Source organism: Anser brachyrhynchus (assembly GCF_964034855.1).
Source record: "Anser brachyrhynchus genome assembly, chromosome: 2".
NCBI lineage: Eukaryota > Metazoa > Chordata > Aves > Anseriformes > Anatidae > Anser > Anser brachyrhynchus.
The window spans coordinates 109,170,340-109,195,598 of NC_137695.1; the positions used below are offsets into that span (position 1 = coordinate 109,170,340).

The following is a 25,259-nucleotide window of genomic DNA, read 5'->3' on the forward strand; positions in this document are numbered from 1 at the left end:
TTTCTCAGCGCGTGTGTCTCAGACCTGTGAGACACAGCTCCCAGTGGCTAATAATATGCAGCAGCGGTCTTCTCCCCTCTGCAGAAGTAGTAAGCTGATCTGTGGAGGAATTGGAGTAATCCCTATATGTCTTGGTGTGTTTTAGGCTCCTGCTACCCGAAGCACCTCCAAAGAAGTTCCTGACACTGGGCTCCAAGTTTCGCTACAGCGGCAGGACGCAGGCTCAGACGAGAAGAGCCAGCGCGCTCATAGACCGGCCCGCGCCTTACTTCGAGCGGTCTTCTAGTAAACGTTATACTATGTCCCGCAGCTTAGATGGGGGTAAGGTCCTCTTAATTGACTTTGCCAAAAGTTACAGTCACCGTGGTCACTGCTTTAAATTAGATGTAAACCTCTTGTAATCTCATATCCCTCGAGCTTCTGCTGAGAGGAGAATGTGAGTACCTGCACGTTCACTGCGTACCGGGAATGGAGGCTCTGTCAGTACAGCTGGCCCTTCTGCTCCTAATGACCTGTGCAGCACACAGCTTGTGTGGGAAGAGCGGCACTACTTACACTTGTTTGCATAGCTGAACTTCGAAATTAGGTTCATGAGGCCTTGCAACGGGAACATTCACCCAGGCAGTAGAGGGTAAAGTAGCAGGAAAGTGTCCCAGATGAAGTGGGATAGGCATCAGGTGCCCCTACAAAGCTTGCTACCTTTCAACAAGGCATCTTCTGTGTTGTCATGGAGCCTTTTTTTAAATGACTGCCTGCAGTGGTTTTCAGGAGCTGTGTCCCACTTGGGAAGCCAAGGAGCCCCGAAGAGATGAGCAGGAAAGCAAGTCCTTGCCCCATGACTTCTGCTCCCTTCCAGGAGGGAGAAAACAGATAAAGACCTGACTGAGGGGCATCAGGAAGGTGGCTCACAGGTAGCCATGAGCGGGATACAGATAAATAATGTCCTGAATTTACTGCTACTGCAGTTACAAAGTGTTTGCATGAAGGATGTTATTGGGAGCCCACTCTTCATGGGCCTCATTCCTTGGCCTCACCCCTGCAGATCCCTTCCCAGCCTGGGAGAAGATCAAGGTACCCAAATCTGTCACACTGGGCTTGCCCTCCGGAGCAAGTCTGGCTTCAACACTTTGGCAGGATTTACATGAATAACTGTTTGTTTGTTATTTTTAATTTGGCTTTTTTTTTTTTTCCTATACAGGTGTTTCATTTAAGTATATGTTAAAATTCATAAATGAGTGATTTCCCTTCATAGAGTAATAACGCTTGCTTCTTGTTACCTAGTATCTCACTCTGATGAGTCCTACCAGGCTTTGTATGTACATCACTTTTGAGGGTGTAAGATGGAAAGTAACATGTGCAGGTTAACAGTAGGTCCTCCTTCCTCCTTTCTCCGTGATTCATGGAAGTCAAGGTTCTGCTGCTCCTTAGATTAGACCAACATCTGATGCAGTCTCAGCTACTTCATCAGCTGTTACTGTTGTCAGCTATTGAGTAAAAGTAGGTTGCAATTTATTTTTGTAGAAAAAAATACTGAGACCAAATTTAGCATCACTACGATTTTAAAAAAGGTGGATTCTCCTGCAGAATATCACCAATGAATTGTGATGAATAGAGCTGATGGTGGGGAGGGGGAAAAACCTTGATTTAAAAGTACTAGTGACAAGCCTTCTTTTCTCCCCCTAAAGATGCTGCTTGTCATTAATTATTTTGGAATCCTCTAATTCTGATGTGCTTCTTGCTTGTTACCAAGCAACTGGTGACCTGATTGCTGTGCATGTGTCTCAAAGCAGAAATTACCCTTCTGCACTGTTTTGTTTGTAACATCTAAACAAGATGTCTCCCTCTACTCGTTTTGCTTTCTCCCACCTCCTGAGCTCATACCCAAGAGACAAGATATCTGAAAGCTTTTCTTGAGCATTTGTTAGACTCTGCAAGGTTTTTATTACGCTAATTTGCCTAAGTGCAAATGGGGAAGAGAGTTTTTTTTTTTTTTTAATTAATGCTTATGATTTGTTCACTAATGTTGTTACTGTAACACAAACATGCCAGTAATGTTCTGCATTATGATTACGCTGTGATCTTGGCCCTGTGGTTTGCTACGCATGCAAGTCACTTTGCACATTTGAATAGTCCTGGTGAATATGAAATCGGTTACACAGTAGTGAAGAGCAGGATCTAGGTACACATTAATATGTTGATTACATTCTATCTGTAAATTTACTATTTATTTTAAAATCCTTCATATATATTTAAGTTTGCTGAATTGTTAAGCATTTACATCCTAAAATATTCCTTCCAGAATTTTTTAGGACAATGAGCTCACTGAACTGACAGACTTTAATACTTAATAATAGAAAGATGACCTTTCTTAATTTTCAGATATTGTGTGTGTTACATCAATATTGTCATTTCCTACAATACAGTGCATTACTTACCTTGCATTTGATCTGTATTGATATATTCTGACAGATTTAAAAAAAAAAAAAAACCTCTTCCATCCCCTCGGCTGATGTCATAGCTGTTTTTCTGTATGTTTTCTGCCTGATATATATGGCAATGCATTATTTTTTCTCTGATGTTTTACTACAATAGCAATGGCTTGCTAACATTTAACAACTGTGTAATGCACACATTAGCTACAGTAATGTGTGTATACACATCCATAATATATGTTTATGCATATGAAAGCTAAATGCTTTATTTCACGTAAACAGTTTATTTAAATGTATGCACATGCTTCTGGTTTCCTGACACATGACATAGTTGTGTTTTCAGCAATATCTGAATGTTTTACTAACCCAGCTTTTTAATTTTATGCAGCTTCTCAGCAAAAGCTATTTCAGACTTTCCCTCTCTAAATATTTGCTTTTAGCATCAGTGAATGAAAACCATGAAATATACATGAAGGATTCTGTGTCTGCTGCAGAGGTTGGTACTGGCCAGTACACCACAACAAAGGGCATCTCTCAGACCAACTTGATAACCACTGTGACGCCAGAGAAAAAGGCAGAAGAAGAAAAAGATGATGAAGAGGGCAAAAAGAAAAGAGCAGAGGAAGTCACCCCAGTCTCGGCAATACGCCATGACACAAAGGTAGAGTTTTTTGGTTTTTTTTTGTTAAACTGACCTGCCTGGAGAGTGCTTGGAGAGCACAGAATGATTAGGGAGGGAGAAGATACCTAATGCAGTAAGAGGAACATAAAATATACACAGTTGTATGTACATGTATATACATGTCTTGAGTCAATTTGTATATTTATATAGTCCTTTTGCATGATGTTGTAAAAGCCAGTTCCTGCCTTGGACTGCTTTTGGAAAAGCAAACACATTTATCAGTGTGTTTTTTACATAGCATTCAGGAGTTCTTTATGAAATATCCAGAAAATAGCCTAGAAGTGCATGTTTTGCTCTTTTGGTCTTCAGTTGTACTTTGACATTAGTATGGGCATCAAGTTTTCTATTTCTTGACAGGGCAACAAAGTAGTTCTGTGTCATTGTACATAGCTCTGTGCTTTAAACTATTGTATTTTTCTCATTTCCTTCTCATAGCAGTATGTTTCCCTCCATATATTTCAATGAGTATTTTTCTCCTTTTGGGTATGAATATACTATGATAAACATTTTTCTGGCTTACAAAAGCATTTACTTCCCTATTTTGAAATTTCCACTAAAGAAAATTGTTTTTGTTGATGATTCTCTACTCAGTTGTTAAATTTGATTTGTGAATCACCAAACCCAATCCCTCCACCACCACATGTATATAAAACACACAGCTGTGGATTACATCTACTGAGATATTAAAAAAGTAAATCAGAGGGACAGAGAAGATGCTGTATTTCAGAGACAGATAGTGAAGAGAAATAAGGTAGAATCAGAAAAGACTGAGTGTAAAATGTCATCTGTTTCTTATACATTGAAGAGAAAAAATATGAAATATTGAATCTAGGGTATCATTCAAAGCGTGTTCTATGGAATGCATTTGCTAAATGTGCAAGATTTACTCTCTTCATGTATGAGGAAAAAACTTTATGTATACCTTTATACCCAGAAAACTGTTTATGAATGCAAATCTGAGAGCCTGAACTTCTAGCCTTATCATATAACAAGGTACATATAATGAGCTAAAGATACAGATCCTCAGATAAAAAGCTGCAATTAAGGTACAAAAATCAGAAACAAACGGAATTACTGAAACTGCAGGTGAAGAAAGATTTTCTTTTGAAACTGTGGGCTGCAATTGTGCTATTAAAAAATAATCTTTGTAAAATTTGACTAGGGTCTCCTTGAAACTCCATTAGTTTCTGCATGGAGAAACATGGATGAAAATCAAATATGCAGAAAAAATCCAATAGAAACTAATTCCGTTCCAAGTGTTTGTTAATTTAGGTCAATGGAGAGGTTCAGCTGCATTTCAAAGATCATATGTTCCTTATTGATGGCTAGAAACAGAGCTATTTTTAGGAAAACACTTTTCCTAAAATGGTACTTAAACACGCACAAATGAATGAATTTAACCCCCAAGAGGTGGGTTCTGTTTAAACCACCTGTTAACAGAACTTCAGTCCTGTAAGCATATAGAGATCTTAGTCCTGCTTCCACTGGACCTGCCAACAGTTTGTTATTTATTATAAAGAGAATAGGGTCTCAAGAAACACAGGACAAGTTTGCAATCACTTTTCTGTTTAAAGATATATGTGTAGGTTTGCAGATTTTCCACTAAGACATTTTATCTTTGTTTTATCCCTATGTGTTTAAGCACCAGAAATTATTCTAAATATTAACGCTGCAAAGCTGTCCATAAATGAATAGTCTGCATTAGCAAAGAAGATATTTACTTTGGCTTTTTTGCCTTTACAACATAAAAAGAAGTTCTATGTATTTAGCTCACATAAAGTCCTATGGGTCCATCAGCATTAGATTTTGGTTTGCATTTACTGCCTTAAGCTCACAAAGAAGGTATTTGTTGAAGTTAGACTTGATTTTGATTGCTTAGTTCTGGAATGCAAAATGCCTGAATTGATAGATATATTATATTTTTTTTACCTGTTCCTGTTAAAGAAAAGATAGAAGCAAAATATTAGGGGGACGGGAATGATCTCCTCCATGTAAATATTGGGCTGAAATCCCATTCCTACTGTTAGTATAACCGGTAAAGGTTAGGCTTAGTAGGTAGCATTGATGCCACCTGTGTATAAAACTCTGATCCAGCTTGTTGGCTCAGATTTTGCACCATCTTGTGCAGACAAAAGCAGTTTTGGCTTTGAAGTCATTTTGCTCATGGGAGCTTAGAGTGTGAGTGCAATTGAAATGCCTTTTATAAGCTCCTCAGGAAGACGAGCAGTGGAGGAACTCAGGTACTTACGGTTTGGTCAAAGAGACAGTTTGTTACTTTACCTAGGTGCACCTACTTGACTTTGGCCAAAATGCCTAATATCCATCAGCATTGTGAAAAATCTATGGTAGGAGGGTATTTTGGTGGCAACTGTTGGCTTTTTTGTGTCTAAAGATAAGTTGTGGCTTCCTGCTAGGGAGTGTGTTGTATGTCAGCAAGAAGCGAGTACCCTTCTTCTGGGTTACATCCCTGCTTATACCTTTTTTTTTTGTCCTTGAATTATCTTAAAGACCTGTTGAATGCCCTGCAAATGGTGCATTAAAGCAAAGCCTTTTTGTTGGTAGTTGATACTCTGCATTGTAGTAAAATTTGTAGCAAAAGCATTGGGTACTTTTTTGTCTCTTCCCTAGGGGTAAAGAGTCACTTGTTGACTACAGAGATGCTTGGCCATGCATGGGGCCAGCGTGGTGGGGTGCACAGAGTGGGGGCAGGGCTGGGCAGTGGGGAGAGGTGGGCTAAGGAGATGCTGCTTGGCTAGGTATCGACCTAATACAGTTTCTTCTGACCCCTGCCAAAACCAGGATGTGTTTTGATTAGTTCTAGCATTGCAATGCAGGAATTTGGGCACACAGTTTAAAACCTTTGGGGTCTTAACAATTACTACTGAGATTCTCCAAGGCATCTGACCCCAACTCTGTCTCCTCATGACTTGAGTAAGGGCAGCATTACAAGCACTGTTGGTATTAGGAATACATTCCCCTGTTTCTTTGTTGCTATCCATGTACTTCACGTTTGAAAGGTCCTTAAGATCTGAAGCAAGTTGTGCAGAAAGTGGAAATTGGCAGCACCTGCACCTCCACATATGGCCATGAAGATTTTTATTTAAATTGTGTACTACAGATGACTAGACAAATGCTGAACTGAGAAGTTGCCTTTTGTAAGCTGTAACCATTATTCACTAATACGTGTGGTGTGCAGCATGGGAACATGCAACATTTAACTCAGTGAAAAGCTGTGGTGTTAAAGTACTGTGTATAATTATATATATATATTATTTATCATCACGGAAGAAAATTAACTAATGACAGTTTTCTTTTTGTCCTTTTGCTTTTGCGCCTTGTTTGCTGCTCTTTCTCTGTCACCAGCCACCTTTGCTTGGCACTGACTCACACCACTCCTCGCCATCCTCGCAGCCTGGCCCCCATGCATCTTCAGCAAAGCTTCGCAGGAGATGCAAGGAGAGCGCTCGAAACAAGTCATTAGGTTGCGAGTCGCCTAAAGAGGGTGCTCCAAAGCACGGGGAGTCAGAGACGGACTCCGACAGAAAAGGCAGAGTTTGCTCCGCTGAGCAAGACGTGGGTTTCGGCTATAAGCAAAAAGCCAGCAAAGGCGGGACTTTGTTTTCCTTCTCCTTGCAACTTCCCGAGTCATTCCCTTCTCTCCTGGATGACGACGGCTACCTGTCGCTCCCTAACCTCTCCGAAACCAACCTCCTGCCTGCCAGCGTGCAGCATTACCTTCCCATCCGCTCCCCCTCCCTCGTGCCTTGCTTCCTCTTCATTTTTTTCTTTCTGCTCTCTGCCTCTTTCTCAGTGCCATATGCCCTCACTCTCTCCTTTCCTCTGGCTATGTGCCTCTGCTACCTGGAGCCCAAGGCGGCCTCCTTGAGTGCCTCACTTGCCAATGACCTGAGTGACAGTTCAGAGGAAGAGGTGTGTACCTCGGCATCGAACACACTCTTTTTCGTGTTCAGTGCTTCAGTCCTAACCAGTGTTAGATTGCTGCAATAGTGGTCCTACTTTCAGAGCCTCATTTCTGTCTGTGCTGATATGTTAGAAGGAATGGGGTTTTTGGTTTGGGGTTGTTTTTGGTTGATTTTTTTTCCCCTTATTTTTTTTCTTTTTATTTTTTTTCTCGTGTTGGGAGTGCAGCTTGGGGCCCAGGGTTAGGCACAACACTGTGTAAGTGGCTTGGTTCAAACCGTGTCAGCTGATGCAAAGTGACTTGCGCTAAACAAATTGTCACCTATCAGTTCTAAAGTACAGTGTCCGACCCACCAAGATCTCTCCTTTTTCCTGTCAGTTCATCCTAGGGCATGTTAGAATAGTCATCTAAATAGTGGGGAAAAAGTACAATTTCATGCATAATTACATATGCATGTATATGTATTTACATAATATAAATAGCCAGTCAATAATAATGAGCACCCTCACCAACTTAAGGGTGTTTGAAATTCAGTCAGGCTCAGCTTTTTGCAAAAGGCCATCAACTGTATCACATGTCCAGGAGAGGCTTTCTGGTCCAGCAGAACCTGGATCTGGATTTTAAGCCTTAATCCCATCTCTGCAGCTGATTAAATTGTTTTCCCACACTTAAATCCAATGTATCAGTGAGAGTTCAGACCAGGACAGTTGTTACGGGAACATGCCACATGGGCCCTTTACCATTTGCAGTGTTAAATTAGCACTGCCAAGATCAATGCCTCTAGTTGCCAGGGTTATCACAGGCAGATGAGAAACCAACGGCAGGAGAAGAAGAATCTATAGTGCTTCTGAGAGCTATGGACATAATAATATATCCAGAAGAAGAAAAGGAATCTGCTTGTTTAAGGAACAGAGTAACCGGTCTCTGTTTCTGCTGGTACCTTGTTTTTCTCGATTGACAGAATAAAATAATGAGTTCATTTTTTCTCATTTTTTCCTTTTTTCCTTCATCCTCAAATGTACCAATACATTTTTGCTTTGTATGTAAAAACACCGGATCAGATACTGCAGACCAGCTGGCCATTTGTAAAAGCTGTATGGGCCACTTGTCTGTGCCATCGCACTATTGGTTTCAATAAATATCTTGTGCTTCTAAACATTTGTGAAATCTGCCGTTGCTGTTTTTGTAAGACTTTCAGGATTTCATTTCCTTTTTATGGAAAGCCAAAAGTTACATCAATTTACCTTGTAAAACATGGCCTTTAGATGCTTTTGGCTCCGTAATGCCTAACAAATAAGTAATAATACGTAATTTCTGATAAAAAGCATCCAAAATTTTGCTGTCTTATTTCATGTCCTCACTTTGAGATAGCATTTATGTCTCAATTTGCATTAGCTCTGCACTTGGATTAATCTAATAGCAATAGCAGCATTAATACAGTGCCAGCTCCAGAGGCAATAATGAGGCCGTGTTTATATAATGCATTTGTCTGCTCTTCTTTCAGAAATAAGCATTTCTTTTCATAGTAAAATTAGGAAGTATTGAGCATAAAAATGTACAAAATAGGCTTTTTAGTGTAGCCTTTTTATGACGGTGATTACTCTGGCAGTGCTTTCTGGCAGACAACACAGACTTGTGCCTAATCCAGGGGGTATTTCTTGTTCAAAATATTGCATGAAAGTGAGTATGTTTTAAACTTGGGCATGTCTGCATTACATTGGCAAAACAAATCACAGCAATTATGATCACAAGCTACAGGACGTGCAGCCACAACATCTTAGGAGGTAGCTGCTTTCTCTTCCCTTCCAGCCCCTCGCTGGCCCACGAGCACAAGCAGCGGCTGCCTGCTGTGCAGCGCACTGCAGCCCCTCTCTGATTCAAGCCCGACCTTTCTTACTCCCCGCTGCTGAGGGCACCTGCCTTGCTAAGCCTCGTAATTCGCCCTTCCCTGCTCTGCAACAGTCTTTATTTCCAGTAACCCAGTAATTCTGACTTCTGCTCCACAGCTGTTGATTGGCTTGTTAGCAGACATGTATGTTACAATGAACCGAGTTTTATGCCTTATTTAGGACTTCATTGCTGTTATGGGGAAAGAAATTTTCCCCCAAATATGCTTCCAGCTCACCAAATGCTGCACACAGTGATGCCGAAGGCACTTATAAGAGCTACAGGCTGTATCTCATACCTTGTTGAGCTCCATCCTTCCTTGAACAGTGCATGTGGAGGGAGTCTGTGCAGTCAGAGACAGGATCTGTCCCCTTTGATTTCATTAGTTTCTGAATGGGTACCTTGGTAGATAGCATTGCTATTGACTTTTCACTAACATTCCCAACTTCAAGTTCTTAAGTGCACAGTATGTGCCAGACTCACATGACAGTGCCTCGACACAAATCTTTTAATTCTTTTCAAATGCTTAGGTTTATTATTTCCTTTTTTTTTTTTAAATAGTAGCAACAATGCATAGTTGTTTTGTTTTTTTTTTTTCATGTTGCCATACAGTTATTTATGTTTTAAAGATGTGAGCTTCTTTGCTAATAAAGAAACAATTTTCAGAGAAACGTTTTGTAACACTTTAGTGAAAGCAGCTTGACCAGATAGGTAACGTATTTTGGCAGTACAGATTTATTTAAAAATAAAAGTGGTCTGTCTAGTGAGTGGTTATTACTTGAAAAATTGCATCTAACTTGCATTCGTGCACTTACCCAATAGTTCAAAATATCTGCTTATTCTTCTGCCTGTCATACAAGTAATACAAATTATTTGAAGAAAGGAATGATAAAGAATAAAGCAGTGAAAACATCAAAAAAAGAATTTTTATGAACCATTGCAGTTGTCAGAAAATGACAGAAGATAGGAAATTCAAACTTAGACTGATCATCCGTGTCTTGCAGAAGGTTGCCTATTTCTCCTGTTTCATACTGATGTGATTTGAGGATGAGATATATTGTCCTGGCCTTAAATTGCCTGCTGGTGTTACTTTAGATTATCTAAGAACCACAGAAAATCACTAATCAAAACAAAAGCTTTCACTGACGTTAAAACAACTTGTATGTGCCAATCTAGGGCATTAGGGAGCCCTTTCATTACTTAATAATTTTCCGTAAGCTTGTATAACATCAAAAGTTGTCATTCGAGCTGTCTTCTCAGCCTGCAGTAACCTACACTTGACTGTCTATTTACGCCTCAACACTTGGGTTCTCCACTAAAATGTTATTCATGGTGTCTATGTGCTACCAGAGCAAAGCAGGAACAGATCAGTCTGTGCAATGCTGTGCTTTGTTTCCTTTTTATCACTTGTACCCAGTGACTGTTGGGGGAGGGGGAGGGAGTTATTTTTATTTTTCTCCTGCTTTTGTCCATATTCTTAAATGGAATGAGAAGTATTTTGATTTTTTTTTTAATAACAGTTTTATTTCTTTTTACTATCGGTGACAATGTCAGCTGCTCTTTATTGGAACCAAGTGGGATCTGAGCCCTACCTACCTTTACTCCATAGGCAGGCAGTAGGTGGGCTGAGGGTATGGTTATTTCTACTCCGTGGTAATGCAGACAGCCTCATAGTGTATAAATGTGGAGACAAGACACCTTCTGTACAAATGAGGGGCTGAAAGTCAGGTGACTGTTAAAGTAGCCTTTTTGTTTGTTTGTTTGTATTTCATTATCTTTTCCCCCTCCAGATAAAAAGTCAAGCAACCCATTAATATATATTGGCTAAAACAAAAACTTGATAAATAATATCCTTTAAAAAAACATTATGGGAGGAAAAGTTTGTTTAGAAAATATCTTTTTTTTTTCTTTTTTTTCAAGCCACCTGGCTTTCTTAAAAATAAAAATAAAATCTGCTACTCAAATAACACTTTTCCTGTAACATTTTGTTTGGCTTATAAATTTGTTACAGTAAAGCCATATACTGTGTACAGTACGCCTTGAGTCTTCCTCTGAGTCTGTTCTGTTTACTAATATAGCATTTTTATTTTGCTTCTTTGACTTGTGCGTGGTTTGAAAAGCAATGCTAATGCAGTTCACAGGGATGTTGAATTTAACAGTTCTCCATGTGGCCCACGTGTACTGATGAGATGGGTTTATTCTTTATTCCTGCCTTCCTCCTGGAACCTGGTTACTTGACTAACAAAATAGACTGACAGTGAGCAGACGGATACTGCAGCTGATGGTGAGACCACTGCCACCGAGGTTTGTACAGTCCCCGGCACCCAGTTAGTGAAGGGGAGAGCCTTTTGCTTCATCTCTCCCTGACCCTACTGGGCATGAGTGCTTAAAATGCATGTCTCTTCCTGCAGTGTAGGATACCCCACTCTGTGCATGTCCGCGTGCGAGCGCGAGAGCTTCCCTTGGCGAGCGGAGTTTTCAGGGCACCCTTCAGATTCATCTTATTTTGGTATTTTATCTGGAAGCTGCAAAGCTCGTGCTGTCTTGCACAGATAGCAAGATAGTAGCACCATTGGCCATGCAAACACTACCTACCTGGGCAGTAAGGCTGGCCAGGTCATGTCCTGCTTTTTGCTGTTTGTTACTTTGCTCTTATAATCTGCAGTCTGTTTGAGAGAGGGAGGTTGGGGAAGGAAGTAAAGCAGAGCTTTCAGGTTTTCTAAAAAAAAAAAAAAAAGGTATTTTCAGATTATAAACATTTTCAATGCGATTAATTTCACGTGTCATCTTCAAAGATGTGTGTACTGCCAACAGTAGGGCAGGTATTGTCTCTAGGTGCGGAACATTTAAAAAAAATGAGTTTTTTGGTACTGATAAGCTTCATATCCAACAACATAGTATGTAGACTGTGCAGGCAAATTCAACCGTGTGTGACTCCAGTGAAGTGTATATAATGCTTTCATAATTAATATGGTTGCAGCTGCAAACATGAGCTGAATTTGGTCTGACATCTGGTAGAAGACAGAGCCTTACTGCAAACACTACTGTAGGTTTTCAGTAAGATCTCATTAATATTTCAGACTGTTAAAATTATCATCAAGGAAGAATTCTCTATATGACGCATCAGGACAATTCAGCCTTGGCTGTAAATAGAATAGATTTGAACTGAGTTATGAAGCAGTCAACAGATAAAGATCTTTCAGTGGGTCATTTCACTAATTAGAACTGTATGAAAAATTAACAATAAAATAGTGGCACAGGCATTAGCAGAATCCACATGGAGTAACAACATAATGTCTGTAGAGGCAAGTCAGGAGCACAAAATGCTTTGAAGTACCTTTTGCACTCTATAGCTTCAGGCTGTGAGCCATACAGAAAGTAAAATATAATCCTAAAACCATGACACTTTAACTGTTCAGTTTATTTAGCAAAAAATGCATGATAATTTCCTTATACTCCATCTTTATTTTAGGGGAGAAGATTTTGTGAACCATTTTTCTTATGGACAACTGATTTTCAGAAAGTTTGGTATATTTGCCATCTGAAAATTAAACCCTCAGAAAATGAGCTGCCTTGGCAGTCCATATTGTGTTGCTTTTGAAAATTTGAGCTGAAGTGAATGTGGTATGTGTCCAGTTCCAGAACCATGGCAGATTGATCCTGAAAGAATATATACAGGCTGAATTTGAAATACATTTATATGAATACAAAGTGGGACTGAGGTTAGGGAAATAGCATTTTTAGCAAATAAAATATGGTTCGTTCTGTAGAAAGTGTTGCACATTATTTATCCTTGATGAGTTACACAAAACATTTCCCGTGGCTCAGGAGATGTCCTCGTATGTTTAAATTTTGGGATTATAGATTTCCAAAGAACTTGCTGTTGCCGTTTGGTCCTAAACCAGCAGTTACCTCAGCGAGAAGGTCCAACTGCTACTCCACAAATAGCTAGAGGATCTCTGAAAGTCGAGTGCACCTATGGTAATGGAAAATTAAATAATGGAAGTTAAAAAATCATAATGTAAAATTTTAAGGGCAATGTTGAATACTCCTGTGTTCAAAATTAACAAATTTGAAAAGAGGAGGCCTGCTCTGGTTTAGGAGAACTGCGCAGTTAGCTACTATGTCTACTCATTCTCCTTAAGCTCTTAAAGTAAAAAAAGTGTGATCTGAACCTAGTCCACTGACCAACTTCTCATAAAGCCTTCTGTTAATATGAATGGATAAGGTATTTTTTTAAATCTTTCTCATGCTGGCAGTCGGATCAAGAGGAAGACGGAGATCTAAAGGCACAGGTACAGAAACAAAAGGCCCAGTGTTACTGAAGTATAGATGTTGGAGGTGTTTATATCTCTCAGCATGCTATTGTCAGTTCTCTGTGAAGAAATGTGTAGAAACAGCATTTTGTATCCTTTCAATACTGTGTCCCTTACCTTTCCCTTTCTTTTTCACTTCTTTCAGAATAGTCTGATTAAGCGAATACAGGGTGAAAATGTGTATGTCAAACATAGTAATCTTATGTTAGAGGTTGGTATTGGTATATACCAGTGCATGTGCGTACATGTGTGTTAGTTTTAGTGGTAAACTGTGAATCTGCACTATGATGCATGACCTGTGTATTCCCACCTGCTAATAAATTAAGTAGATATTTTTTTTCTCAGATTATGATGACTCCTCTAACTTGTACTATAAATACATATATTTATGTGCGCGTATGTGTGTGTGCCTCCACGCGCATATGTATGTTTGTTTTAAGCCACTTTACCAGGTGTAAATTAAAGTGATACACATAAACTCTTTAAGAGTATTTTTATACCCACTTGTACAAGATATGCTATGCTGTTACCTTTCAAAATGCCACATTTTCACAGAGTGTTGTGTTAGTGCTGTGCTCCCCGGCTCCCTGAGATGTTACTTTCCTCTTTACTAACCGAGTTACATGTTTTGGCTCTGAAATTTGGCCAGCTTAGGATCTATTTCAAACTGCTCTATTCTTTTAAAACTGTCTAGGACCTAGACAAAACCCAAGAAGATCTGATGAAACATCAGACCAATATAAGTGAGCTGAAACGAACCTTCTTGGAAACCTCCACAGAAACGGCTGTGTCTAATGAGTGGGAGAAGAGGCTTTCCACATCTCCCGTTCGGCTTGCAGCAAGGCAGGAGGAAGCTCCTATGATTGAACCGCTAGTGCCTGAAGAGGTCAGAGTGATCTGAAAGGCTTCACGATGTATTTTGTGTATTCACTTTTACTTACAGTAGCTCTCAGGAGATGTTAGAGGCCTCCCCATGTTTGCAGGTGTTCCCTTTTCTCAGGACACAGGCTCTAGCAGCAAAGGTACAAGGAAGAGCAGGTAGCTTATCTAAATATATGTATATATGTATAGGTAAAGTGCAAAATTCACTGCAAGCCGCCTGGCAGAATTGGGTCTCTCTAAGGGTGCAAAACACAGGCTCCCTTCCAGGTTCGTTGAGCTTGAGGAAGTCCAGCCATGCATGAAGAAAACATGATGGTGATTGAAGGGAAATTTAAGTAATGGTGACTGCTTGGGAGCAGTGGCGTAGCAGCACAAATGGGGGTACAGTACCAATCCTGACAAGAAAATACAGAGCAAAGGGCAGAACTTTGTCAGTCTTTGAAGGTGAAGAAGAAATAATGATGATAATTGGGCCTGCCTGGCCACTTCGGTAGGGTAGCTGAAAGTTGCTGCCGTCTGCTGGATACCTATTGAAGACCCAGTGCAGATTGCTAAGCGTGCGCATTTTCATGCAGTGTGTATGCAGGAAAAAATCTTACTGTGCAGCCTGAAATGTTCACAAGAAACTTGCTGATTAAAAAACTGTGTTTTATTTAGGTTGTGGGTAGATAATGAGATGTAGAGGTAATGATGTAACATTACGGTTGCCTTAAAATGTATAGGTGTTCAAAACAAGCAGAGTGTGTCTTAAGTCTAGTAGAGCAAACAGAAGCCTGCTTGTGTGGTATTCATGAAGCTTAATTTTTATTCCATTGTGGTTATCTGGTTTCCGTTTCACAAGAATCATCTTTATATTTACCACTTGCTTTTTAGGACCAGTAACTGCTCCTAAAATTTGCTTCTGACACCATTTCAATGATTTACTGTTGTAAGGAACTCAGCAAGATTGGCTAGAAAGTATAATTCAAAAGATTCTTCTGCTTTCCCACCTTAGAGGGTGGCACTGCAGACCTGTAACTCTCTGGGGAGGCATGCAGATAACATGTCAACTTCTCCATCTTCCTGTTAGGGTAAGGGATGTTGCCAAGAAAAAGGCCCCTCTTTTCCCACGTTATATCCATCTATCCAGTGTCTGATAGAGGCATCTGACTTGCATTAGAGTGGCCATCAGGTTGTACTAAAATACTGAAAAAGCTGACTCAGTGCCCAGGGCTTACCTTTTGGAGAGAGCACTAGTGTGATGGGAGTACTAATTTTAGTCCTGCTGTCTTGTTCAGGAATCATAATAGATCTTACAAACATGTTAATAAGTTTGTAGTTGAAAATACAGGTTTTCTGTCTTAAAAGAAAGAATGTAATTATAATAAACAGGATGCATCTAACATATTAAAGATGTGAGGAACTGTTGAAAAGGGAGTGGCTGCTTAGCTGAGCCTGAATCAGAGGAGTGTGGGTGAAACAAATGTAACCCCTGAGTTTGTTTCATGTCTTTATTATTATGCAAATTTAATAACAAAATGTTTATTAAAATGCACAGGCATGGCAAAACATTACAGTTATGTAGGCTTTACCCTGAGGAAAGACTTCCTAACTTAACCATTCATTTGGAAAGGAAAACGGCAAGAGATATCCCCACTGGTAACTCTCTTACTGGATGAAAAGGACTTCCTCAAAAGCAATGTCCAGTTGTTATATCTTACATGCATCTAAGTAAACTACAGCTGTCCCACAAAATCTCATTCAAATGAAGGTATTTCTGTGAAAAATATGAGTGCATTTGAGCTACCAGAGCCTAACCCTGGGGTGACTTCTGGCACTACGCTGTAGGTAACATCTGACCATTCCTTCTGTCTGTGTTAAGTGGGATGGTTTCAGTTTGCATGTCCTGCTTTAAGCCATGCAAAGTCAAAATCAGCACCATGGCATCTACAAAGAAATGCGTGGGCAGTCAGAATTTAGAGCGCTTAGACCCACAGTAGCTCAAAGTAGTCAAGGAAGCTACATGTTAATTCAGAATAGCCACTTTAAAAGTGTATTCAAAGCTGTTACAACTAGTTCTTTAAGAGTAATATAATAAAACAAGAACAGAGAGGAAAATATGCCTTTTCAAAATGTGTACTTTGAGTGTTTGGTATGTTTGTGTTTGGTCAGACTGACTTTAAGCCTGCCTGGTCACCAATTGGTTTCTCACAATAGTAGGAGAAATTCTTTGGTTTTATTTAGTTATGAGAAATTGTTTTAAATGTCTGCTATAATGGTGGTTAGATAGCTGCAGAACATGAAAGCCATCATATTAACAGATTCCTTAACAATGTTTAGTCTGGCCTGGATTGAATTAAACCAGCACTTTAGAAATGAAGAAGTTATGCCTCTCAATGCAGTCAGGTAGCTGAGTCGTTTCTCCCTTTCCCTCTCTAGTTTCTAGAAGTTCTGTATCTTTCTTTAAGTGTGAACCTTTCTTCCCAAGTACAGCGGCGTATATGAATTTAAAATGGTACCTTTTTATCATGCAATTGTACTGCTTGCATTTACACGTCTAAAGTGTACACCAGCCTTTAAAGTGGATTGAAAGGGGTTGGCAAGAAACCTGCTTTGCTATCTGGGGGCTTATGTGCTCCAGCCAAATGAAGAAGGTGGCCAGCCCAGAAGAAGGGAGAATGGCCAAGAGTGTCTGACTGAGAAATACATATGCCCAGGCTTGAAAGGCTTAGGAAATTGAGACTTACCATCATTTTAAAGTTTCCCAGTTGGTCAATTTGCAGAGAAATTCTCATTATTCTTACAGCATTGGGAAAGCACAGATGGGGTAAAGCTAAGGAGGAATTGTTGTCATGTTGTATCAGGTAATACAGCAATGGTTAGCTTCCTGCATGTGGAAAAGATTCTGAGACCTCTTATACCTGTAAGGAGAAAGGGCAAGCCAAAATCTTTGCAGAGCACACCTTCTGTCTGCTTCACCAGAGAAAGCTGTAAACTCAGGAAAAAGATAAAGCCTGGGTAAGGTGGAGGGTCCTGTTCTTTGGCTGTTGATGGAAGCCATGTAAGTTGGCATCAGACACATTTAAGTGAATAACAGGATGAATTCAGGTGCATCCACACCTGAGTATTACTCAATTTGCTGTTTTTCCTGCTATGCAAACTGTATGCTCATGTCTGCTTTGCATTCATCTGAATGCCCTTAAAAGGGAGAGACTGTTTGAAAACCTCTTTGGTGTGAAATTATTCTGTGTAATTCTGTTTCCTAACTTACCATGCAATTAATAATTCATAGAGTAAAGAAGTCTGATAAACTATTCTATAGCATAGTGGTCTATATGCCCTCCATTTACTAAAACCATTTATTCCCCTGACATTAGACCAAAGAAGAAAGAGAAAAATCAGAAAAACTCATATTTTTGCAGAAGGGAGGTACTACATTCCTTGAAATGCAGGTAAAAACAAATCATACTTTCTTGAAATACGGTCAGATAGGCTGGCAATGATTTATTATTGTATTATCTTTTTTGCTTTCCAAGCCACTTTTTTTTTTTTTTTTTGCTATTAATTTCATAAGTTCCAGAGCCAGATGTAATCTGGGCCTAAATTCTGAAGAATGAGGCCCCTCCAGAGCTTATGACTACCTAATAGAGATTGATTTCTCCACTAGTTACAAATCGACCTGTGTAGTGCTGTTTGTGGATATTGTTTGCAGTTGTGCATGCATTTCCAGCATAAGTTGCAATGAGAACGTTATGATTAATGGGGCACTTGTGTCATTAGAATGAATTTCCTATATACTGTCAAGTGAATTCAGATTATGCTGAGTGATGGTGAACTTTGTGTTCTTATTGGTTTTTCTATTAGCCAAGTGTGATAGAGAAGAAGCTGCAGGAAGGAGAGTCTGCTGGCACTTTGGTTACTTCTCATCAAATCATTATCCAGAAAAGTATCCCACCATCCCTAGAGGTTATTTTTAATTCATTCAATTTTAAAAAAACACATTTGCTTAGTTAAATACTGAAGTTACGGTCTTGTGGTCAAATAAGTGGATGCTGACTGCACAGTCAAAGCAAATCACATAGCATATTTGCATAAGGAGAAAAAAAGACATTGCCTTAAGTTCAGTTCAGTATCTTCAGTAGTATGAAGTTTTCTGTGTTGTGCTATTAAATTTAAATAATGCTGAAGGGGGTTGATGCTTTCTAACAAAAGCAAGGAAATTCAGTGCAGACTACAGCTACATACAAATGCATACTATTTAAAACCTCATCAAAAGTGTGTTTGTGACAACTGGGGAACAGTTGAATGGGCTTATTTGCCCTATTTTTGTAACTTGTTTTCAACTGTAGCATTACGAACCGTTGGGATATATGGTTTTTAACCTCAGGATGGTTCCAATCACCATTTTACTTTGCTTCAAGTTACTGCAGACATGGTGTGGCAAAAGTATTTTTTTTGTGTCTGCATTATATGGGCCTCTAAGGAGAGGAAACCTACAAAGGAAATAACCCTTTGCCTAAGGTGATATTGTTTATTGGTTTGATAACTGCTAAGAAGTTCAGTAGTAAAAGTTATTATATGCTTTCAGAAGAGGCAGCATTGATTTCTTGAAAGACTTCATACTTTAGTGCTTCTGAAGCACAGATAAACCTTCAGATATTCTAATTTAGCTTTTGTATCTCAAATATAGGGCACTGAGGATTGGGTTATTATAGACAAAATGCCCTCTGAGGTAGTTGATGGTGAATCGAAAAAAAATGTGACGTACAAAGTAGTGACTGTGAGCAGTAAAGCTGGCATTCCACCTGAGCTATTAAAATCCAGTACCATTCTGATGCAGAGCTTTGAAGACTTGGAAAGTGAAATACAATCCAAAGAGGAGAATAAGCAGAAAATGTTCACCCTAGGAAAGTCCTATGATACCATGTCCGGAAAAATTGTAACCATGACAAGTAAAGCTAAAGAGGGAGAGAAAACAGTACAGCCTTCTGTAGAAGTTTTGCAAAAAATTGAAAGGGAAGTGCAAGAATCTGTGAAAATCGTTCCAGTAGTGGCTGAGTATGGGATCGTAGAGCATACCACTGATGAGAAAGCCGGGAGGGGATCCGACGTGCAGAGCACAAAAAGAAAGCTGTCCGACTCCCTGACACCTATAAAGGAAGCAGAGTCTCAGTTGCAGAGTCCTGAAGAGGAGAGTTTGAAAAAGACACCGAAGATGGATCAGGATTTGCAGTTACATGGTACACTGGGAGGCTTGCAGCTTGGCAAAGCAGAAAAACACCCTGACAGTGAAGCTGTAAAAGCAGGGGCGTTTGCCCGGAAAGAGTGGAGATATTCCAGAGAACAACCATTTACCATTGCTACTGCTCACTATGTTACTGAGTCGTCTGCATCAAAAGTAGTGGTAACGAGTGGCTTTGACTTCACGCCAAGGGTTTAAAGATTAAAGCATGACTTCTTTTAGGCAATACCCTCACACTACCCTACCTTTCAGTTCTGCTGCCTGGCTTTATGTTGACAGCAGCCAACCCAGCTTATTTTTTTTCTCATAATTTGAATCCGTACCACGGTCTAAAGCAGGCATTATATAAGGCTTTCAACTTTTCTGGTTTATTTAAAGATCCATGTTACTGAAATGTGGTATTGCTGCTGTTGCTTGTTAACCAAAGGATAAAAAGGTTTGCTTGAACCAGCAAAATGCCAGTGCTAACAACTATGCTTTGTAACTATTGCTTACTACAGCCATTATGAATCTGCTCTAATTTATTTTCCCATTCTTATCCTGTTTCCAACCTTTGTGTGCCCCTGCAACCTTCTTTTCCTTTCCTCTGTCTCTGGCTCCAGTTTTGTCAATTAAAATGTCTGTGCATGTGGGTCTGCCTTTCTCCTGTGTATGACTCTCCATTTCTTTGTCTGTTTAGACTAAACAGTCCACTGGTGAAAAAACCTTGGATGGCTCAGATATCTTCAGTTTAATAGAGTCCGCCAGAAAACCAACAGAGTTCATAGGAGGGGTTACTTCTACTTCACATAGCTGGGCTCAGGTGGCCGTTTGATTCCATCCGTCAATGTTATAAATGCACACTGATTACTTTGGTTTTTCTTTTGTTTCCTGTTTTTATGCATAACTCAGAGCCTGTATAACTAACACATGGACTTGCTGTGCCTTTTCCTTTGTTACAATAGACCACAACAGAAACTTCACCAAAAGGAAAAAAAAAAAAAAAGTTTTTTTTTTTTTTTCTTAATCTCATTTCACTTTATTTTGGTCATTTTACAGGGTGCTGTATTTTGCCTTTATAAACCTCGCACAAAACTACCAAGAAGAAAAACACTGACATTTCTCTTCACCTTTAAAAATTGTAATTCTTGCTTTATTTTTCATTTCTGCTATGCTAATAAGGTCCTCAGAGTGAAAATCCATCAATGCGAGAGAAATAAATTGGCAAAATGTAATACCCCATTTTTATTTATGTTCACAGTACATTAAGCTGAGGAGCTGCTCTAAGTACCGTTGTCTGCTTCTGACATTGAGGGTTTTTTTTCCCTCTTTCCCTACAGAGAATAGACACAACGACATCTCAGGAGACAGCTTCCAGGGAAATGAAGCAAGCAGCTCAGCCACACCAGGATGCAGTGACGAAGGTTGTACAGGAGACTGTGGTTATTGAGGAGAGACGTGGGATGAATGTGCATGCAAGTGGGGATCCTGCTAAAGTGGCTGGACTTGCGCTGGATGCCCAGGCTCAGGCAGCATCTGCGGCAGCTGCTATCGCGAAAGGGAAGGAGGGCTCTGCTGTGACTGAGGGGGCTAAAGAGGAAAAAAGGGAGGAGGCTGATAAAGCTGTAACCAAACAGGAAGGCGTTGCTGCTGCTACTTCTCATGAGCAAGTGGAGGAGCACAGTACAACAGTTCACGTTTCAGATTCTTTGGAAAGAAAACCTCATTTTGAGGTAACTCATTATTAAATCAGTTATTGTGCTGAGTTGTAAATGTATGCAGTAGTGGACTAAATCAATTCCTCTCATGGAAAGTAAAGAGTACAAGGCTTGTATGATTGCATCTTTACAGCAGGCAGTTTGTTTCTCCTCTTATTTCCTCCTTGCATGGCACCTGCAAGACTTGTCGCTGGTTTCCATCCTTGGCAAAATGCCATGCATATTTTACCTAAAAGCGCTTTTCATGCTGCAGAGAAATACCTAATTTGGTGGCTTTTTATGCAATGGATAACAAGAATTCAGCTGGCATTTTCTTTGGGAAAGTCCATCAAGATTGGCAATGTTCACATGTCCTCAAAGACAGAAAATATTTTTTTTCTGTGTTTGGTACAGTTGTTAAATTATTATACTATGTCTCAAGCAATACAGGCTTCTTACGTTAGCCCTATTTGCAGAATTTCAAGAATTATTTTGCAGAAGGGGGAAAAAAAAGCTTGTTTCTCTCTCTCTTTTTTTTTTTTTTTTTTTTTTAAACCTGAATGGAAAAGTAGGCCTGAATAGGATTTGTTCTCTTGTCACTCTGAGAAAATGTGTAAAGTTTACATCTTTCCTGAAGTTTGTTTTCCTGAAATCCAGGATAGTGTTAAATATTGCCAGCATAATATACATGTATGTACCATTATAATTAAGAGATTCTCTCTTTTATTTTCCTAAAAATGCAGAGCACTTATTATTCATCCTCCCTTCTTTTCCCATGCAATAATATATTTTGAGAAATCAAGAAGCTTTACTAAATGTTCCAATTCCTTTTTTTTTTTCTGTTCACACAGTCACCAGTTGTGAAGACTGAGACTATCAGTTTCAGTAGCATTTCTGCTGGGGGGGAAAATCTTGAAATTTCAACAAAGGAAGTGCCGGTAGTCCATACAGAAACAAAAACCATTACATACGAGTCTTCGCAGGTAAGAAGTTCTGCAAAAGCCAGGGTCTAATTTAACATGACCTTAAGGAACCCATTTTTCTTCATCCATGTTTAAGTGTATGCCTTAGTGTAAACTGTTGTAAGTTGTTCAAGTATTAAATATTAGCACAAGGAGGATGTACATAATTATAGCATATCTGGTCACTGTCATGTCCTGATGTAGGGTTTTTTGAGAACTCTGATGAAACTGCAGGTGTCAAAACCACACTATCTCATCTGTCTTTCCAGAAGTGGTGTCGTTATGCAAAGAGAAATACTGACACATGATCACCCTAACAGCAATTATTTCCCTTTTATTAAGTATTCTTTTTATGAAGAACAATAAAAATAGGGAAATTCAGTTCTCTCTCTGTGCAGGAGCATGTTTCTGATGATTGTTTTTTGGTTCTCTAGGTGGATTGTGGTGCTGACTCAGAACCAGGTGTGCTGATGAGTGCACAAACCATCACGTCTGAAACCACCAGCACTACAACCACTACACATATCACCAAAGTGAGTCCTCTGAAATCTAGGAGTTTTTTTTTTTCAGAAGGAAATAAGTTTTCTTAGCTTTTGTTCTATTTATTTTAAAATATGGACGCATGTTTATAATCCCTGGACAAAATCCTGTCTATTTTGTGTACTTGTCTTCATTCACCTGTCTTTGGGTGTACTAGCTTGATTAACCTATCATCCAAGGACTTGACAGCAGTCCCAAAAAACATAAACCCTTAGGGTATGTCTACATAAACATAAAATATTGCTGTGCAGAAACACTTGAATTAGCTGCAAATACTCTCTCAAACTGGGAGCAGTGTAGCCACATCGGTATCAAGTGATTGCAATGAAGGAATAATTTTCTTGAGTGTGAGGGTGCATTGACAGGACTATACTGCTTTTGAGTATTGAGCTATTATCTCTGCATGGTGTTGAAATGATAAAATAAATCTGTATCGTGTATTCATAATGGGACATTCAGTCAGCTCAGACATTACGGGTGAGTTGTGTTGTCCCATAAGGTGCTTACCCACAGCCAGACAGAAAGCTTAAGGCTGAACAGACAAATGATGTTGGGTCTTTCGAGTTTCAAGGTAGCATCTTAGTAACAGGTTGCCCCTAAGCAGAAACCTTATTTGTATGGTGACAGCTCTCCTACCAATGTTCACTGAGGACAGAATGTCATCTTTCTGCAGTCCAATTAACCCTTCGGTAGATAAGCTATACAAAGTTCTTACAACCTCTCTGTCCCTATGAAGCCTACAGTAGGACTTGACTAGGTCTTAACATGAGCTGTCTGTATGTCCATTCTTCTCTTAATGGCATGAATTTACCACTAATACCTGCCATTTTTGACTCAACACATACAAATATCTCTCCTGACATGTACAAGTTGGTTAAAATAACAAAATTATCAGTGTTGGAAGGACCCCTGGAGAGTTCCAATCCCCATTCAGAGCAAGCCTACTCCAGAGCTGCTCCAGCCACAGTTCAGGGTTGTCCATGTTCTCTGTTTGAGATTGTTCAGTCTGGTCACGTCTGGATTCCCGATCATTCTGCAAATGGGTCACAGCACTCTTTAAAGCAAGTTGCTGACATGCATTTGTCCCTCTCATTTAGACTGTGAAAGGAGGCATCTCAGAGACAAGAATTGAAAAACGAATAGTCATCACAGGAGATGCAGATATTGATCATGATCAGGTAAAATCTATAAGCTGTTCAAGGCTACCCTGAAGACTGCCAAACAAAACATTTCTTAACATGGCTCTAAAAGATACTATTCAAACTGGCATGCCTTAAAGTAAAGTGGATTTGTAGTTTAATCAGTGATGGTATATTTCATATTTTAATCATTTTCCTCATTTGTAAATTGTGTAATATCTCATGAATCTCTCCACCTTGCTACTGATCATGCATGTTCCACCTCCTTTTTGTTTTTGCCCTTCTGTGGTTTCCTTGGGATAGGCGCTGGCTCAGGCAATTAAAGAAGCCAAAGAGCAGCACCCTGACATGTCAGTGACCAAAGTAGTGGTACATAAAGAGACAGAAATCACACCAGAAGATGGGGAGGATTGACCACAGGTAAGAGGACTAGATGATTTTCCTAGGCATTTACTGGGCTGGCATGTTGCAAAGGTTTTCCTACCATAATTCACCTCTAACTCTTTGCTTTCTCTCACTGGCATTTGCAAATTGCATTTGTGCTAGTTATCAGTTCTGATATTTGAATGCAAAGTCCATTCTACTCTAAATGTCTTCATTTAATGGTGCCAGCTGGAGAAGGAGAAACTACTCATTTGCTTTTGTTGGCTTTCTGAAAATTCCTCATTGTCCATGCTTTGATATAGTCTAATTTCTAATCCTGAAGTCAAAAAAGTCTGTTGTCTGCTTTTATGTCGTTTAAGAACAAATTGCTTTTGTTCTTAAAGTTATGCATTTTGTTTAGAGAATGCCAAAGGAAAAACCTATAGCTGCTTTTTAAACGTTCTGTACAGATATGTTACAAGTTAAGCTTTATTCCAAACTTGCAAAGATACAGTGTAACCTGCTTTTGAGTTTTGTTTTGAACCCAGTGAAGCAGTGTGTCAGTATTTGTATGTCTTGGCTTTCTTAGGTATTTTATAGGACATTTTACGTTTTAAAGCGGCATTGTTTATCAAGATGAGATGATAATGCAGCTTTCTTGTGTCAAGCTTTTTTTTTTTTCAGTAAAGGCATGCTCTCCAATTGTGGTTGGCTAAACAGACATCTTAATATTACTATATTTATTCTACGTGCAGAAACATGTCATGCATACTAACCTGCTCTGCAAAAGCTGTTAATGCCAGCACCATTGCACAAATTGCTTTGAATGCTGAATGCAAAAGAAGAAGAAAAAAAAAAAAAGCTGCTTATCTAATTTGTTTAAACCTATAGCAGCATTTTATTCTTAAAACAATATATATTCCCCAGCATTTGGTGTAAGTAACAGAGTATGATGCACAGCACCTTTTGAAGCTGTTTTGCTCTCCTGCTTTCGGATATAGAGACCTAAAGAAAACTGAATTTCAGTATCTGTAATTTATTTTGGAAGATGGAACCAATCGCTGTGGAGTGAGTAGCCATGATTCTTGTGGTATTATGCTGAATGTTTCAGAGACAACATAAAGTGGCTCAGTTAAAAGTCTATTGATGTCACCAGTTCTTTCCATTGGCATCAATAGTCTTTGGAATTGGGCCAAGTTGCTTATACTGGAATGACGCTGTTTTTAAATAATTTTTG

The 25,259-nt window shown here is 39.3% G+C and overlaps 1 protein-coding gene across 42 annotated transcripts in view; it reads left to right on the plus strand.

The window, feature by feature from the left end:
• Nucleotides 1-25,259, plus strand: part of EPB41L3 (erythrocyte membrane protein band 4.1 like 3) — a 145,908-nt gene that overhangs the window by 113,069 nt on the left and 7,580 nt on the right. For 4 of the 42 annotated variants that reach the window (XM_080581934.1, XM_080581895.1, XM_080581906.1 and 1 more), the window contains exons 11-26: nt 146-321; nt 2,873-3,093; nt 6,478-7,044; nt 11,174-11,227; nt 13,183-13,218; nt 13,385-13,450; nt 13,934-14,125; nt 17,478-17,552; nt 17,965-18,066; nt 18,791-19,504; nt 20,022-20,144; nt 20,662-21,054; nt 21,870-22,001; nt 22,415-22,513; nt 23,618-23,698; nt 23,963-24,079. In XM_080581934.1, coding sequence (XP_080438060.1) covers nt 146-321; nt 2,873-3,093; nt 6,478-7,044; nt 11,174-11,227; nt 13,183-13,218; nt 13,385-13,450; nt 13,934-14,125; nt 17,478-17,552; nt 17,965-18,066; nt 18,791-19,504; nt 20,022-20,144; nt 20,662-21,054; nt 21,870-22,001; nt 22,415-22,513; nt 23,618-23,698; nt 23,963-24,073 — 3,142 coding nt within the window. In that variant the 3' untranslated portion in view covers nt 24,074-24,079. Of the gene's footprint in view, nt 1-145; nt 322-2,872; nt 3,094-6,477; nt 7,045-11,173; nt 11,228-13,182; nt 13,219-13,384; nt 13,451-13,933; nt 14,126-17,477; nt 17,553-17,964; nt 18,067-18,790; nt 19,505-20,021; nt 20,145-20,661; nt 21,055-21,869; nt 22,002-22,414; nt 22,514-23,617; nt 23,699-23,962; nt 24,884-25,259 lie in introns of all 42 variants that reach the window. The other 38 variants (XM_080581935.1, XM_080581928.1, XM_080581931.1 and 35 more) reach the window with 29 other exon arrangements.